This window comes from Muntiacus reevesi, chromosome 8, assembly GCF_963930625.1.
Source record: "Muntiacus reevesi chromosome 8, mMunRee1.1, whole genome shotgun sequence".
Classification (NCBI taxonomy): Eukaryota; Metazoa; Chordata; class Mammalia; order Artiodactyla; family Cervidae; genus Muntiacus; species Muntiacus reevesi.
The window spans coordinates 19,832,859-19,851,849 of NC_089256.1; the positions used below are offsets into that span (position 1 = coordinate 19,832,859).

Genomic DNA, 18,991 nt, shown 5'->3' on the forward strand with positions numbered 1-18,991 from the left:
GGGAAACATGGCCAGCACCTGGGAGAGCCACGCAAGAGTGTGGCAAAAGGAAATGTCAGTGGTTCCCATCTGTCTCATCTTTGTGCAAAATGTGTGTATTTTGTTTATCATGACTTCTTGCAGTAGTTTTGATTTTCTAAAATATTGCATTAATATTCGCCTTTTTTCCAGTTTTGTTAAAGTATGTTGTTTAGTTGCTAGGTCATGTCTGACCCTTTGTGACCCCATGGACTATAGCCTGCCAGGCTCCTCTGTCCACAGGATTCTCCAGGCAAGGATCCTGGAGTGAGTTGCCATTTCCTTCTCTAGGTGATCTTTCAGACCCAGATATCAAACCCACATCTCCTGCACTGGCAGGCAGATTCTTTACCACGGAGTACCTGGGAAGCCCTTTTTGGTGTATACTTGACAAATAAAATTGTAACATGATTTAAGTGTACAACGGGAAAATTTGACATACCTGTACACTGTGAAAGGAGTCCCATTATCGGTTTAATTTCAACACCCAGCACCTAAAATTTTTACCTTTCTTTTCTTTTTTTTTTTTTTTTGCTGAGAACTCTTAAGTTTCATTCTCTTAGCAAATTGCAACTTTACAGTAGAGTGTTATTAACCATAGTCACCATGTAACACATTTGATCTTCTAACCTTGCTCATAACTAAGTCTGTACCCTTTTACCAGCTTCTCCCCTTTCCCCCACCCCAGCTCCTGGAAACCACCATTTCACTCTCTGCTCCTATCACCTTGACTTTTTTTTCTCCTTCAGATTCCACACAAACATGATTCCAGGCAGTGTTTGTTCTGATTAACGAGTTTCTTGATGCCATCTTAAATTCTGTGCCCAAGGCAGGTGAACACTTCACTCTCCTTAGCCAGTGACTTGATAAATACTCAAAGAACACAAAGGTTTTGTGATAGATCTCACAAGGAAGAACAGAGGACGTGGGGGCTTGTGATGGTCATGCAGTAGGATTGGGCTTCAGTCTGTTGGTGGTGTTAGGATGACAGCACACTTTCTCTTCCAACCAATGCTGTTGAGATGGGTCTTACTGATGTGTGCATGGCCCCTGTTGTTCAGTCACTTAATTGTGTCTGACTCTTTGCAACCCCATGGACTGCAGCACGCTCTCCTTCACTATCTCCCGGAGCTTGCTCAGATTCATGTCCATTGAATTGATAATGCCTTCTAACCATCTCATCCTCTGTCGCCCCCTTTTCCTCCTGCCCTTAATCTTTCCCAGCATCAGAGTCTTTTCCAACGAGTCTCAACCCTTAGATATAGCAAAAAGTGACTGCACACACTCTGAACTCAAAATACAGGAAGAAGTGGCTCCAGTGCTAGTTATTTACCAGAAAATTGATGTGACTTGTTTCACTAGTGAAGTTTCCAATATGAAAGGACTGTCTGTGAGCTTGCAACTTGGTTGAGAAGACCCACCAGCCAAGTTGATGTGCTGAGTCAGACACCTCTCCTGTGTCACTTCAGGTCCCACCAGGGAGGGCCCTGTGGGTGGGCAGCCAGCGTGGGCTCTGCAGGCTTCAGGCAGGTTTAAGTGATGGTATGTCACCTCCTGCCCATGCCTTGTGTCTCCATCTCCTTCCCAGGGGTGTCCTCCTTTTCCTTGGGCAGACACCATGTTGGAGGCATGGCCCAGATTAGAACCATTGGGAATTAAGCCCTATAGTGCATTCTTGGGCCAGTGAGAGATGGGAACTGATAGATCTTGGGAGTCTGTCCTTGAACAGAGTTCGCGCATCGCTGGAGGGCGCAGCTCGAGGTGTGGGTGCCCCTGGCAGTGCCTACCAGATGCCGTTTCCTTGCATGGCTGTCTGCAAGGAGGACTACCTGTCCTCCCCACTCATTCCTGGAACCTCCCTCCCCAATTAAATTATAGCACAAACAGCTCTTGCCTTGCACTTTGCTTTCTGGAAGCCAAGCTAAGACATGTTCCTTGTCATCTCCCTGTAGCCCTTGGTGTCAGGGGACTGACAGGGAAAATCACTTTAAGAATCATACTTTTGAAAACCAGTCCTGCCTTTTTATGAGTACTTAGTATTATGTTGAATTGTAAGAAGGAACTATATACACTTATTCTTCATTTAGGCTCCTTTTTAAAAAATCATTTAGTTTTAATTGGAGGATAATTGCACTATAGTGTTTTGTTGGCTTCTGCCATACATCAACATGAATCAGCCAGAGGCATACATATGTCCCCGCCTGCTGGTGTGTTGGGTGGAGGTGGGGTGGGCTCAGAAGGATACTAGGGGATATGCAGGCTCAGTGGTTCAAAGGTCAACTAAAGAGCCAGAGCCTCTGGGTTGGAGCTCAGGCTCTGCCACTTCCCAGTTGTGTGACCTTGAGCAAGTCCTCTGTGCTGGGGATACAGTATGTAGAGTGATGCTGATGAGGACCATGGTGGTATCTGCCTGGTTAAGGATGCTGTCATAATTCACTGAGCCTGTAACGCCCAGGACCACTTGGAGCTTGTCTGGCCTCAGCACCCCGAGCCCCAGCCTGACTCAGGCCCCCTCCAGATACTTGGTTCAGGGGAGTTTCAGCTCCCCCCCTAGTGATAAAACAATCACAGGTGATGGCCCTGGAGACCCCTGGAACGGGAACAAGAGCCCTCTTGACCGCTCCCCTCACTGTTCTCAGCCTTATCTTAAAAATGTCGCCAGGTCTGAAAGAATTCTGAAACAAGATGTTTTGGATGACTAGTTCTTTTTTGTAGGGATCATTCTCTGATGCGAGACACAATCTCCTTATGACATCTATCAGCTTCATTTTGCCTCCATCGAATAAGACCTGACACAAAACTCCTATCTTAGAAATTCTTAGAAAACGAACCCCTTTTCTTCCCCAGTGCACATTTCATTTTGGTTTCCTTCAGGTTTCTTAGAGGTGATCTTTTATGGAATGAAGTATTCAGGACATTTGAAAGGTGTCAGTGTTTAAAGTATTTAAAGATAATGGAGCTGGATGTGCACCTCTTTTGCACTTGTATGCCATTGAATTTGCTTTATTCAGCTCTAAAACCCTGTCCTTTTATTCTGTGGAATTTGCCATGTCTTCTGAGGCTTCTATGAACTGTGTGGGGGGAGAATGGAGGGTTTAAACCTTGGAGAGGTTCAACCCCTAACTGGCTACTGTGTCATTTTTGATCCTTCACAATGGTGACCAAATTTCCTTCCTGTGCAGCAAATTTACCAGCTTTCTGTTTAAGAAAAAATGAAACTGAGTAAACACAGGCAAGAATAAAGTGGCATTTTCACTTACAAATCTACTGTATTTAAGAAATGTGTAATTTGGTTTAAATCGAGATGATGATGTGTTACAAGTTGAGTGCGTCAGATAAAAATGCTATGATACAGAGAACGAAATGGGAGAAATTTATTGAAGATCAGTGGATGTTTGGCCAGTACCACAACCTTCTTCTTCCATGGGATCATGGGCAGGTCTGGATTCTGAAAAAATGCTTTAAATTAAATAAGAAGAAGGAACCCATATTTATCTAGGCTTTCCTTCCACTTCCTGCCAGAAAGAGTGGTTTTTCTTCTTGGAATGAAGCAGAGTACTCTCCTGACCCGGGTGGGCATTTGCACTTCTCATTGACTGAGATGGAGTCTGTGTGCACATGGGTGTGTGTGTGTGTTTGTGTGTGGCATGTGTGTGGTGGGATTTGTAATAAATGGAAGGCTTGACTTCTCCTCTCTCTGGAGTTATCATCTGCACCAGGTAGTAAGCATACACAGGGATGGTTAAATTTGTTCACATAAGTCTCTATCATTCATTTGCCATATTTATTTACACTAATCAGAACATGCAAGCAAGATTTTTCCAGATGATCCAGCTTCTGTTAATCAAGGGTTGGCCAAGGGCCTGGGAATTTCTCATGACAACATTGGACAATAATAGGAACTAATAATTTTTTTAAATATTGCTTTAAGCTGAAGTCTTGGACTCAAATATAAATTTTAAGTTCATTCTGATCCTTGATAGGAGTCACCTATATTGATTTTCTCCTTGGTCAGTGCCTGTTTCTCTTTCCAGGATCCCATCAGAGAGTTACATAATGATGACTATTCCTGCAAGGTACTAACCTTGGCAGGAAGTCCAGTCTCCAGTCTTGACTGTACCACCAATTAGCTTCGTGAACTTTGACAAATCAGCTCCCTGCCTGGCCTCTTTTTCTGCACCTGAAAGCTAGAGACTTTACAATCACTTTGTTTTTCTTAACTTGAAGCATGTTTTCTGATGATGACCAGAAAACTAGACTGACAAAAGACTTCTCTCTCCATGGACTAGAACAATTCTGAACAGCATGTTATTTAAAGGTAGTCACTGGATAAGCTTTGAGGAAATATGCTTAAATGCTTGCATGTGCAATACATTGCACATAGCTCCCCAGGCCACCTATTCAGAGAACCTTGCCCAAAGATTCAAGACTAACCATAAGACATTCCTTTTGGTCAACCTGGTAAATTGAAAATACACAAGATAGGCATAAACATGGACAGAAAAGTAACCTAATGATAGGAGAGATTCTGACCATTGACATGAAACTTTTAAAAATTGATTGCCTTTTATTTGAAGATGAGACATTGAACATAGTGATTGGAATAAAAATGTGGCAGTGTAATCATTGACAAAAGTGATAGCTCTGATCTTGCCACAGTTGGGCAAACTCTTTGCTGCTTCCCTGGTGTTTCTGTTGATGCTAAGTTCCATCAGCAGTCTCCTGTCTGCTATCCCTTGTGACTAGTGAACTGAATTCATAGAGCAGTGGATCTGGTTCAGGGAGGCAGTCTGTGACATTTCAAAACATCCTGTCTTGGACTGATCTTTTCCTGGTCTCACAAACATCATGCCTTAACCATCTTGAGCTAAAGTGACATAGAACTTGATATGATGCAAGAAGTATTGGAAACAATGAAAGAGACAAAAAATAATCCTGAAAGTGACTGATAACAATTTCTTTCTTTTTTAATGCCTTTAGCGACAAGGAGCTGGGACGACCAATGGAAAAGATAAGCCATCTGGTGAAAATGGTAAGACCCCATGAATAGTCTAACTACTTACTTATGTCTGTAGCTTTGGGCACATGGCAGGTGTGGATCATAACTTTCAGCCAAATCGGCCACTATCTACGCCTGCACTTTGGTGTAAAGTGGATTTTAGCAATTCAAAGTGGGCACCATGGTCTGGTTTTAAAAAAACAACAACAAAAAACCCTGAGCTAAACGCAGTGGATAAGATCAGTTTCCTTCTCAAAGGAGGACGCCCATTCTGGGCAACATGATAATTACGATGCAAATATAGTTCTCTGCTTTCTTCATTAGGGTGGTGAGAATCACCCGTGTTGTTGTGAGGATAAAATGAGATCAAATGAGAGAAGTGCTTTGAAAACTGTGAAGCGCTCAACTTCACAGGAAAGGAGGTTTAAAACTGGATTTGCTCTCCCTCGTACATAGAGCAGGGTGCTGGTTGGGGGAGGTCCTGGGTCGGTGTCACTGCATGGACTCACAGAAGATAAAAGTAATAACAGAGGGCAGAGCACGTATATTCTCCATTCCAGTCTCCACCTCAGCTTTAAATTGTAGGAAGGATCATTAAATTTTATCGTTGAAACACTGGCAGGCGGAGGAGCTGGGATGTGGCCGGGAAAGGGAAGAGCATGGACTCTGAAGGCAACAGAGCTGGGAAGAAGCCCAGCTCCCCACCTTTAGTGGTTGTAATGGTCACCAGAATAAAAAGCCCAGGGTTGGGGTTGTGGTCCTGGTGAGGTTGAGTTCTGGGTGTTCCTGTATGTGACTCAGTTGTGACTCAGTCACTCAGTTGTGTCTGACTCTTTGTCACCCCATGGACTGTAGCCCACCAGGCTCCTCTGTCCATGGGATGCTCCAGGAAAGAATACTGGAGTGAGTTGCCATTCCCTTCTCCAGGGGATCTTCCCCGACCCTGGGTGTTCCAACATTTCGTTTATTACAAAATGAACTCACCTTTCATGGGAAACTACTCCTTACTTCCTGCTGGATAGAATGTAAGCTGATGCTGCTCATCCAGTTGTAGATAATGTCAATCTCAGATCCTAGCTGTAAAAACTCCTTAGGGCTCTGAAAACCACTTAGGAACCTCCGTTTCGAATCTGAGTGGGGCCTGAGCAACTCTAAAGTTCTAGAATATTTCTTGGTGGGCCACTCATCTGTGGCTGCTGACTCACTCGCCTGTTTTGGGCCTTTGTCCTGGAGAGGGACTGTGTGGTGGTGACCCCTGGGGTGAAAAGTTCGTTGTCTTAGTAAAAAGAGGGACTGGTACCCGGGAATGTCTTGATCAGACCTGGGGGCTTGGGGAGGGTGGGGGAGGAAATGCGCTCTTTCGCAAACCTTTACTGATGCCCACAGCTTTTCCCATTTTCTCTGTGTGGGTGTGGGTTGGTGGGTTTATTAGCAAGGCATTCAGAGAGAAGAGAGGAGCAAAATGAGAACCGCTCAAACAGAGAAGGATGGAAAGTCTCACAAGAGTTTCCTGATTATCTGGGTTCATAGATTCATGTCCATCTTGTCAATGGAGTTAACATCCATGGAACCTGCCAACCTTGGTATCATGGGATTTAGTGTCAAAAGGCTTCTCAGAGATGCCCTCATGAAGCAGTTTTCAACCTTTTGGCTCTCACAACTTCTTTTCATTCTTAAAAATTCTCAAAGACCCCCAAAGAACTTCTGATTTGTTGGCTATATCTACTGATGGTTCTCATATTAGAAATTAAAATGGAGAAATGGTTAAAGGGTTTACTTTTTTGTTCACTAAAACTAAAGTGGCAAACCTAAAATATGTTGACATAGATAACATTTTAAAAATAAAAAGTAATATTTTCCGAGACAGAAAAAAATACTTTTGCAAGACAGTGGGAGAGTTCTGTATTTTTGCAAATAGCTGTAATGTCTGGCTGGCTAGAAGACAGCTGCTTCCACATTCAGTCAGTTGTAATATCATGTGTTGTGTGGCCTCTAGAAAGTTCCACTGTGTACCTATGAGAAGAGGAGATTTTAAAAAAGCAAATAATACCTTGCTGTTGTTGTTTGGTGGTACTAGTGGTAAAGAACCTGCCTGCCAGTGTTGGAGACATAAGAGACGTGGGTTCGGTCCCTGGGTTGGGAAGATCCCCCGTAGAAGGAAATAGCAACCCTCTCCAGTATTCCAGCCTGGAGAATCCTAAGGACAGAAAAGCCTGGCGGGCTACAGTCCATAGGGTGGCAAAGAGTCGGACACAACCGAAGCAACTTCGCGTGCACACACGTTGTTGTTCCGTCCCTCAGTCATGTCTGAATCTTTGTGACCCCACGGCCTGCAGCATGCCAGCCTTCCCTGTCCTCTACTATCTCTTGGAGTTTGCTCAAATTCATGTTCATTGAGGCAGTGATGCTATTTAACCATCTCATCCTCTGCTGCCCTCTTCTTTTCCCTTCAATCATTTCCAGCATCAGGGTCTTTTCCAATGAGTCAGCTGTTCGTATCAGGTAGCCAAAGGATTGGAGCTTCAGCATGAGTCTTTCCAATGAATATTCAAGGTTATTTCCTTTAGGATTGACTGGTCCTATCTGTCTAAGGGATTCTCAAGAGTTTTCTCCAGGACCAAAATTTGCAAGTATCAGATAATATAATACCTTAGTACCATAAAGGTGATTTTGATTTTGTGGGCTCCCTGAAAGGAGGAAAGTCCCCTCAGGGTAACCAGTCCGCTCTTTGAGAATGGCTGCCTTAGGTAACTCATGGCTCACACGGGAGGAGACTGGAATCTGGGTTCTGGCAGAGTGGTGGTCAAGGCAGGACTAGGTCCCTTGTGCTCAATAGCTCTGCAGACTGGCTTTCCCTTGGCATCCACAGGTCCTTCAAAGCAAGTCTATGTGCTCAGTGCTTTGCACCAGAGGGGATTATCAGCTGTTACAGAAGATACTGCTTTCTGGTATTATTAAGTATAAAATTCATTTCCAATAAAAATTGATTCACTCTAGTGAAAAATGCATATGTCTTTTCTGGAAGTGTAAAAGTAAACAAATGAAAAATTCAAGATGCTACAAATAAAGCTTTTCTTTATATAATCCTAGATATTAGAGGATATTCATTTGACAAAGACTATTTGATAGTGAAAGATTATTTTATAGTTAAAAACTCATGGCTCTGTATACATTCAAATTGTTATTAACATATTCTATCTTAATTTCAGATCTAACTGCTCATGTGTGATATACATACATGGTATTTTATTAAAATATTGAATTTGGGGTAAAGTTTTCTAGAAGTAGTCTAAATGTTTTCCTAAAAATCTAAGCTGCCTAGTTCCTTATTTTTAAATATGCAGTATGAGAAGATCATCTTGGAATTTCTGTTTTAACCTAATATTACATCCCATTGAAATTCAATTCATTTTATTCTGTCATCATGGGTATCTCAAGAGATCTTTTATCTTAATGTATATTTCCTGTTAATACAAATGAAGCTGTCTACATGTTTTGAAGAAACAGGGACCCATGAGAGTAGAAATATGAAGTACAGACTATCAAAATGTTATGAGATCGGAATAATAGTCAATTAATTGTAAAATGAGCATCCCAAAATATCATTAGTTGACTACAATTTGAATATTATAAATTTACTTGAGGTCTCCATTTAGCACAAAGCAATGAAGACTATAGGGGGTTTGCTGGTGGCTCAGTCGATAAAGAATCTGCCTGCAATACAGAAGACTGCCTGCAATGAAGGAGACATGGGTTTGATCCTCAGGTTGGGAAGATCCCCTGGAGAAGCAAATGGCAACTCACTCCAGCATTCTGGCCTGGGAAATCCCTTGGACAGAGGAGCCTGGTAGGCCACAGTCCATGGTGTCACAAGACTCAGACATGACTTAGCAACTAAACCACCACCACCAATGAAGACTATAGGGCTATGGGCTTCCCAGGTGGTGCTAATGGTAAAGAATCTGCCTGCCAGTGTGGAAGACATAAGGGATGTGAGTTTGATCCCTGGATCGAGAAGGTCTCTGGGAGCAGGAAATGGCACCCCACTCCAGTATTCTTGCCTGGAAAATTCCATGGGCAGAGGATCCTGGTGGGCTACAGTCCATGGGATGCAAAGAACTGGACACAACTGAACAGCTGAGCACAGACATACACGTAATGAAGACTATAGGAGCGAATTCTGGGTGCCTTGAAATTCTAATCTGGATTACAGGAGACACAAGTCAGATACATTAAACCCCAGTGGGATCTAAATTCTTGAGCTCTGTTGAAATACTGTTAAATATTATCTCAAAAGGGTCATTGGCTAGGAATCTGGATTCTTCTAAGATTTTTTTGTGTCATTGTTGTTGTTGCCGTGGTATTTATTGATGTGAAATTTAACATAAATCCACCCCATACAATACAGAACAACCTTGAACTTGTCCTTATTCTCCAGTACACCAACCTCTGGATACACAACCCAGATGGTCCTCATCTTACCTGCAGTGTGAAGACATTTTTTTTCCCCCAGAAATACTAGAGTTGTATTACTTTTTAATTAAAAAATAAATTCATTAGTATCTTGATAATTCAGAGATTTCCATTCTTATCTGAACGAAGTACCTTTGTGATTGAGTAGTCTTGGCCAAGAACTTCATCTGTTTGCACATAGGACTTCCCTATGTGCGTATGTTAGTGGCTCAGTCATGTCCGACACTTTGTGACCTCATGGATTATAGCCTGCCGGTCTCCATTGTCCATGGGATTTTCCAGGCAAAAATACTGGAGTGGGTAGCCGTTTCTTTCTCCAGGGGATCTTCCTGACCCAGGGGTCAAACGTGGGTCTCCTGCAGTGCAGGCAGATTCTTTACTGTCTGAGCCACGAGGGAAACCCCTATAACTCTCCACTTGAGTGAAACGCCACTTCAGAGCTCCGGTTACAATTCATCTGCTACATTCAATTCAAACATGACACAATCATCTGAATCAGGTTATTCCCCACTAGTCACCAGTTTGCTGTTGTTGTTCAGTCCCTTAGTTGTGTCTGATTCTTTGTGATCCCACGGACTGTGGTACACCAGGCCTCCCTGTCCTCTGCTCTCTCCCAGAGTTTGCTCAAAACCATGTTCATTGAGTTGGTGATGCCATTCAACCATCTCATCCTCTGCCACCCCCTTCTCCTTTTACATTCAATCTTTCCCAGCATCAGGGTCTTTTCCAGTGAGTTGGGTGTTTGCCTCAGGTGGCCAAAATACTAGAGCTTCAGCTTCAGGGTCCTTCTAATGAATATTCAGGGTTGGATACAACCAAAAGGTTTCATTTCGTAAGAATAATTTGGCTGTGTCTCTTGATTTATATCTTGATGTTCATTGTTCAGAGAGACTGTAAGAGTTAAATTTCTTTATTGATGAACAAAAGTGGGAAAATACTGGAAGGAGAGTGGCTGCTGGGTGACTTCCAATCTGAAGGAAAGATTTATGAGTAATAAACTTCTGATGGAGCTTACTTTTAGCGCTTGAGGGCTTACCCAAGCTAGATTGAATTTCTAAAACTGGAATGGATTTCTCTTGACTTAGTGAGCTGTGATATATTTGTTTCCAAAAGTCTGCATTTGGAGGTGAAAGGCATATGGACATACCTGAGTTTGATAAGAGAATCCCCCCACCCAGTCCTGGCTGTAGGTAAATACCCAGAAGGAAGCTATGTTTCTGAAATACCTGTGGGGCTCACCCCAGCTGTCGTCTCTTTGAAATGTGAGTTGTTGTGTTGTGTGCGTGCTTAGTCATGTCCGACTCTTTGTGAGACCACGGACTGTAGCCCACCAGGCTCCTCTGTCCATGGGATTCTCCAGGCAAGAATATTAGAGCAGGTTGCTATTTCCTTCTCCAGGGGATTTTCCTGATCCTGGTATGGAACTCATGTTTCCTGCATTAGCAGGCGGATTCTTGAGTATCTGAGCAAAAATACAGCACCATACTTGGATAGGTACTGCTTCTTTGGAAAAGAGGTCATGGCTTGAGAAGTTTCTAGTAGGTGTGGGATTGTACTAGAAGCATCCAAGATTTAGTTTGCTTTGATATGATTATAGTTACTAACAACGAATAAGGTCAAAGATGGTGGTACTGGGTACTCTCCTTTCCTTGTTTTGAATAAAGTTAAAAATCACAAGTTTATCTCATCTTTGATTTTGAGGGACTACAGACACACACATTGCAATTTTATTTTTCTGTTATCAAGTATGTGGAGAGAGAATCTGCCTGAGAAGGACCTACATTCATAGACATAGAGACAGATAGAGTAGCATTAATTTGAGCCTGATTTTTCAAATAAGAACTAAAATTCAAATATTTATTCCCAAAACAACTTGCATGCTGCCCACACCCACCCCCTTGCTCCAGGGCACCCAGCAGATACCCCATTTTTCTTTTGGTATATTGTTGACCTTTCCATGACCACAAATTGACATGGGCAGATTTTGCCTGGGCTATGTTTCCTCTGTCTCCTTTCCTTGGTTTGTGAAAGTGTGTGGGGCGAGGTCTTGTACACAGGATGGATGATCAGCCTGGAGTAGGGAGAGACAGCTTTGGAACTGGGAACAAAAGGGAGCTGACTGAATGCTCACTACCAAGCTTAAGAGAGAAGGTCAGTTCTGGCAGGAGATGCTGCAGGGCTGGTCTGATTCCTTGGTCCGGGCAGGTTGAGCTGGAAGGCAAGAGGAGGAAATGCAATTTCCAGAAAGGCTATGGAGGGATCATGTGCTGTTACTGCCTATGGCAGAGATGTGACTGGTTCTGCTTCAAATACGGGATGTGATGGTGCCTGAGGCTGGGTGGAGGGTTTTGGACGTTTCAGCAGGCTGCTGTTCGCGGGGATCTGGAAGGCAGGGCTCTGCACATTTCTCCACTACTCTGAGGGTGTAATACGTCAATTCTGCATGAATTTCAAGATGAGTTTAGGTGAAAGCTCAGCGTGCAGAGCCTCTAAGCCCTTTGAAACAGGGAAAATGGTTACTTGGAATGCTGAGCTGCCAGGGTCTCAGAGACGTGCTGGTTAAACTGCATCTGGCTATGGGAAAAACATGTCTCTAAATAATCAATCACTGAGGTGTGCAATGATTCCCAGAACAGAAAGTTCTAAATCTGTTTTCTGTTAGAGCAGTAAAACCTGCAGGAAGCCCTGAATTCACCTGGACTGATGCACTGTGCGTGCTGCCCTGAACGCCGCAGAGCTCTCAGGGTGAAACATCAAATCACTCTGGTCTCCAACAGGGGTCCCTTGGCCCTTTCCTCCTCCTTTTTCTATATTTGAAGTAACCAGAAAAAATTCAAAACAAGAATGGATGAAATATTGTACTAACATGGCTCTCAAATACTATTAACAGGACGTGCCCTTTGTATTATGAGCTCGGAATGCTCTGAAGCTTCTCTATTCCAGAAGGAAGCTATGGATGGATACACAAGGTTGCTTCTGATATTGATCCAGATGGGGAAAGAATGAAATTAAAATTGCTTAGGCCTTTAAACCATCAGGGTATCCACACAGACCTGGTCAATGGGTAATATTGTTCAACAAGTGAATCGATTCTTTGCAAAGGTTATTTTAGGGATTAGGGATGACAGGGAATTTATTACTGCAATCTCAACTGAGTGACTGATTGATTGGTATTCCCCCCCCACCACCCTGCTTCAGGTTGAGTCTTATAATAACTTCAGTGTGCTAGTAAATACCGTGGATAAACACGATGCTTCTAATCCACTGTCTTTGGAGTAAACGTGCTTGAAGCATTGTTAGTAGATGTGGAGCTTTTTACCTACTTCTGGTTCTAGTTATCTACATCTGTGGGTGTTTGTATAGCCTAAAACGCTCTCACACGCAACCAATTCCATGGCAGACTTGGGAAGGGAGATGGGGAGGCTACGTCAGCCCAAGTTCCTTGGGGAGTCAGGAGATAGGCACCAAGGTTGCATAAATCACAGGAAAGATGGCGGGTCATCTGGCCTGCGGTCCAAACGTGCCAGCTTGTCCCCACGTTCACGCTGTCCTGAGTTCTCTCTTGATTAGGGGTCTGGGGTGTAAATGGGCAACTAGGTTGGGCTGTGGTCTGAGTCCATAGCACTGAAGGAGGTTAATAGACTGACATCTTGGCCAAGCTGGAAACCATGGTCTCAACAGCAGTATCATCTCATCAATTTAGTTAACTAGCTTCTGGCACGTAGGTGTGGTCACAGACTATTATAGGGACAGCCTGTTAATTTTCAAAAGTAAAACACTGAAGCAGTATTCTAATTTGTGGGCTTATCTGTATTTCCTTCCTCCTTCCCTCTTGGCTTCCTTTCTTTTTTTTTTGAGATTAAACTTTAGATAGCTTTAGACCAACTGAAAATAGAGTTTGGAGAAGGCCCATGTGTTTTAGTGAAAAAAAAGGAATTTATAAATTATGCTGAAAGAATTCCCACTGAAGATCTTTTGAAGCCTATGAATTATGAGTTGTACCAGGAGAGTGATGATCTGTCTATACTTTGCCCTCATCAGGAGACAGGAATGTTTCTTATTCTGCTTATCAATTATTTGTATGAACATAATACTTCTCAGGTACTTGAATATGTTTTGCTTTCTTAAGCAGGTAATACATTCATAATTTTATGTATAAAATTAATTTGCACAACAAGCAGCTTTTCAGAAGAGAGAATCCACTACAACTGCAGCCTGAGCTCCATGATAAGATGTTGAAATTTGTAGGGTTCCTATCAGAGCGGTGCATCTGTGATTGCAAAGGCATTAGCGAAGCTCACAGCTCATGTTCCTTCTTGGGAGTCAGTGTGTTTAGGCAAGAGAGTGGGCTGAGTTGCCTTCAGGCACTGGACTTCCTCTTAGGCGGGACCTGCTCTCCTGTCCAAGCTGTGCAGAACAAGGAAGTCCCCCATCCCTGTGACAGTCTGCAGGTGTCCTCAGAGCAACCACAGACTCACCCAGACCTGCAGGCAGACATCTCCCTGGTCTCACCTGAAAACTGCGATCCGTGGCTTTAGGGAGAGCCCCAGAGGGTTGTTGTGAGTTTCTGTAAAATCCACGCAACACAATTGGTTTCTTCCAACGTTCTTAATCAGTAATGAGTTGGCGTTTCCAATCAATAATAATTAACTGCCAAGATTTGGCTCAATTTAGACAATTCAGCCAGGAAACGGTACTATTTCACTCCAAGTACAATTTTTATTCTTTCCTAAGTGGGTCTCTCATACTCAGGAAGTGACCACTTTTTATTCACTCTGACAAGCTGAGAACAAATTAGCTCTGAATCCTCTTTAAATTTTTTTTAATTGAAGTAAAACTAGTGTACAATGTTATGTAAGTTACAGGTGTACAAAATAGCAATTCACATTTTAAAGGTTATACTCCATTTATAGCTATTATAAAATATTACCTGTATTCCCTGTGATGTACAGTATATTCTGCAGCTTATTTATACCTAATAGTTTGTACCTTCTCATCCCCTACCCCATGTTGCCCCTCCCCCTTCCCTCATCCCACCAGTAACCACTAGTTTGTTCTCTATATTAGTGACTGTGCTTCTTTTTTGTCACATGTACTAGTTTGTTGTATTTTTTAGATTCTACATAGAAGAGATATTTTACAGTATTTGTATTTCTCTTTCTGACTTAATTTCATTTATCATAACGCCTTCCATGTCCATCCGTGCGTGCCTGAGTGCATGCTTAGTGATGTCTGACTCTTTGCAACCCCATGGACTGTAGCCCACCAGGCTCCTTTGTCCATGGAATTTTCCAGGTGAGAATACTGGAGTGAGTTGCCATTTCCTTCTCCAGGGGATCTTCCCTACCCAGCGTTTGAATCTGAATCTCCTGCATCTCCTGCACTGGTGGGTAGACTCTTTACTGCTTCGCCACCTGGGAAGCCCTCCCAGTCCATTTGTGTTGCTGCAAATGGCAAAATTTCATTTCTTTATACGGCTGAATGGTATTCTTCTGTGTGTGTGTGTGTGTGTGTGTGTGTGTGTGTGTGACATCTTCTTTATCTGGAATCCTTTTTTTAAGAGTGACTTCAGAATGTGATAGTGGATTTTGTTGGCCCTGTGCTAAAACCTCATCTAGAAAACAGGCTGCATCAGTGTGGCTTTGCCTCACTGAGGGCAGGTGCCTTCCACTTCAGAGGCAGACAGGGAGCAGAGACCGCATAGCTGAGTTTGTCTCAAGGTTGGCACATCACCTAGCCCCGGCTCTGGAAGACAAGCCCCTACAAGCTCAACCTTAGCTCTTCTTCAACTGCTGCCTCCTGGCCTCACTTGCTCTCTACCAAGGACCAAGGACAGGGCAAGCTGTATCAGTTGTAGGGTTCAGGGGAAAATTGAGGACCTGGGCTCCTGGGATTTGCCTGGTGGTGCAGTGGATAGGAATTCAACTGCCAATGCAGGGGCGCGGGTTTGGTCCCTGGTTCAGGAAGGTTCCATATGCCTCAGAGCAACTAAGCCCATGAGCCTCACCTACTGAACCTGTGTTCTAGAACCCTGGAGCCACAACTACTGAAGTTTGTGTGCCTAGAGCCCGTGCTCTGCAACAAGAGGAGGCATCGCAATGAGAAGGCCTCTCTAGTTTCACTACAACTCGAGAAAGCCCACGTGTCGCAACGAAGACCCAGCACAGCCAAGAAAGAAAGAAAGAAAACCTGGGCTCCTTGTTAAAAATTATTAAGCAGATCATTCAGTCAAGCCTGGTCACTTCCTAGGGTCCCTGCACATATTGTCTACCGAGTAACTGGCCTGAGTGGTACCACATACAAACTCCTATTTAAAAACAATTCAATATTAACTTCCCTGACAGTCCAGTGGTTAAGATTCTGCACTTCCCCTGCAGGGCTCATGAGTCAGGGAACTAAGATCCCACTTGCCATGCAGCATACCCCCCCACCAAGAAAGTCAATTCATTATGTATTATTCATTTCATAATATCAATACATTTCACCCCCAGCACTTTCTAAACTGCTACCCTGGTTTAAGCAGAGCAGATAGATCATTGGGAACTTTTTAGGCATGAAAATTTGCATCTAAGAACTTTTCCAAGACAGGGGTTTAAAACCTCCCTCTCTTTAAAGTTTTCCTTACTTTTTAATGGCCTTGGCACATATTCCTGGATCCCTTTGTGTGTTGGTTGTGATTTTGTATGATTCCTGGTTTGGGGTCAGACTTGAAGAGGATGGAAGATTGCTGCAGACTTTCTGGCCCGTGGAGGGAGAGTTCTAAGTTCCTCCTCTTGCTTCAGGGCAGCTGAGGCTCCTCAGGCCAACAGCCTTCAGCAGAGGAGGACCTATGAGTTTCCTGGCTTGGACCTTAGGAAACTGGAAGCTTCTGCTTTTTCCCTCTGGGAATGTTTGCTGTGGGATAAGCCAGTTGCCACTTAAGAAGTTCCAGTATATGGGAAGGAAATCCAAAAAAGAGGGGATGTATATGCATGTATAGCTGATTCGCCTGTCTGAACAGCAGAAATATCACTTTGCTGACAAAGGTCCGTATAGTCAAAGCTATGGTTTTTCCGGTAGTCGTGTGCTGATGTAAGAGTTGAACCATAAGGAAGGTTGAGAGCCAAAGAATGGATACTTTTGAACTGTGGTGCTGGCGAAGACTGTTGAGAGTCCCTTGGACTGCAAGGAGCTCAAACCAATCAATCCTTAAGGAAATCAAACCTGAATATTCATTGGAGGACTGATGCTGAAGCCGAAGTTCCAGTACTTTGGCCACCTGATGTGAAAAACTACTCATTGGAAAAGACCCTGACGCTGGGAATGATTGAGGGCAGGCAGAGAAGGGGGCGGCAGAGAATGAGATGGTTCGATGGCATCACTGACTCAATGGATATGAGTTTGAGCAAGCTCTGGAAGTTGGCGATGGACAGGGAAGCCTGGCGTGCTGCAGTCCATGGGGTTGCAAAGTGTTGGACACAACTGAGCGACTAAACAGCAGCAACAAGAAACTAATACAATATTATAAAAGAACTGTGTTCCAATAAAAATTTAAAAAATAAATTAAAAAAGAAGAGCCACTACCTTAAACTGCCATACTGTAAGGAAGTCCAGCTAGTCCACGGGCAGTGGCCTGGAGAGGTGCCCACCCAGTCAGACTCTGCCGGCTCTCCCCTCCCAGATGGCAAGAATGTGGGTGAAGGTTCTTGGGTGACCCCAGCCCTGGGACCATCTGGCTGCACCTGTGGGAGGCTCCATCAAGAGAAGAGAAGCTCAGCCAAGCGTGCTAACCTATCGCACTGGGGGGAGAGAACACTCAGTTCTTGTGCTGAAGCTGCTAATTCGGGGTGATTGGTTCTGCAGGAATAGTTATCTGGGACACAGGTAAATTGCTCCTCTCTGCTAACCCCTTGGTTCCTTCTCCTTCTCTCCACTATTCTTCAAGAACATCCTGGATCGCTTTCTATTCTTTGCTGGCTAGAGTAGGATCGCTTCAGGATGCAGACTTTTGGGTCCTTAACTACCAGAAATGGGATGCTGCAAAGCACTCTGGACTCGAGCTTGGCTGTGCTCATTCGTTCATCCATTCATTCAGGAAATATTTGCTGAGCACCTAGTATGTGCTACCCCTGGGTTGGGAAGATCCCCTGGAGGAGGGCATGGCAACTCACTCCAGTATTCTTGTCTAGGAAAATCCCATGGACAGAGGAGCCTGGCAGGCTATAGTCTTTGGGGTTGCAAAGAGTCAGACATGACTGAAGCAACTTGGCATGCACATACACAGTATATGCTACAGTTGGTCGTCAGAGCTGAGGATGGGAAACTTTAAAAAAGTGATGCTGGGAGAGTGAAGCGGGATGCCCTTAGTGATGAATGTATCAGTCATGATTCTGAGGGGAACCAGAAGACAACTTCCACAGGAGTCGTTTGAAGAAGGTAAACTCCAAAGGACCGTTTGCAAAGGTGCCTGCAATGCCGGAGACCCCAGTTTGATTCCTGGGTCAGGAAGATCCGCTGGAGAAGGGATAGGCTACACACTCCAGTATTCTTGGGCTTCCCTTGTGGCTCAGCTGGTAAATAATCCACCTGCAATGCAGGAGACCTAGGTTTGACCCCTGGGGTGGGAAGATCCCCTGGAGAAGGGAAAGGTTACCCACTCCAGTATTCTGACCTGGAGAATTCCATGGAGTCCATGAAGTCCATGTAGTCCATGGGGTCGCAAAGAGTCAAACCTGACTAAGCAACTTTCATTTTCATGCAGAGTTTAGGGAAACCCACAAAGAACAGTGTAGCATCTCACACTAGGAATAGCAGAACCTGCTTAGAGGCACCAGAAACCAGAGAGGATGCTATGTGGGGAGCAGCCTGACAAGGTCTGTGGACTTCTGTTGAAGGGTACAGCTATGCTTCAGGCTACTTATTTATTTGGCTGCACCGGGTCTTAGTTCTGACACGCAGAATCTTTAGTTGCAGCATGTGGGATCAAGTTCCCCAACCAGGGATCAAACCTGGGCCCCCTGCACTGGGAGCATGGAGTCTTAGCCACTGGACCAGCAGAGAAGTCCCAGACTCAGGCTGTTTTACAGATTTTCATGGTTGCCACATTTCAGCAAATAAAAATTCAGAATACTCAGTTAAATTTCAATGTCAGATAAGCCAATAAAAAAAACAGTGTAAGTATATCCCATGGAATATCTGGGTGCATAGTTATACTAAACTTTTTCTTGTTGTTTATCTGAGATTCAAACTGAACTGAACAGTCTGTGTTTTACCTGACAATCTGAGCAGAGAAGGAGGCAAATGAATACCCAGATCTTGTTTCTTTTGTCTTCTGATCACCTCTAGTACCACCTATGGGGTGAATCCACTAAAGCCACAGCACGATGTTGAGGGAAAGGGTGGGTGGTGAGTCAGGAGGGGCAAGAGGGGAGGACTGTCTTGCTTTTTCCCCTGCATGTCTCCCCCTGGGCTCTTGGCCAGGCCCTGAGTGTTCCTCTCAGCCTCCCTAATTAAAAATGTCAA

At 44.0% G+C, this 18,991-nt stretch overlaps 1 protein-coding gene across 1 annotated transcript in view; it reads left to right on the forward strand.

The window, feature by feature from the left end:
- PCP4 (Purkinje cell protein 4) overlaps positions 1-18,991 on the forward strand; it is a 64,391-nt gene that overhangs the window by 24,379 nt on the left and 21,021 nt on the right. Inside the window, exon 2 of the mRNA XM_065943715.1 lies at positions 4,999-5,050. Within this exon, the coding sequence (XP_065799787.1) occupies positions 4,999-5,050 (52 nt within the window). The remainder of the gene's footprint in view (positions 1-4,998; positions 5,051-18,991) is intronic.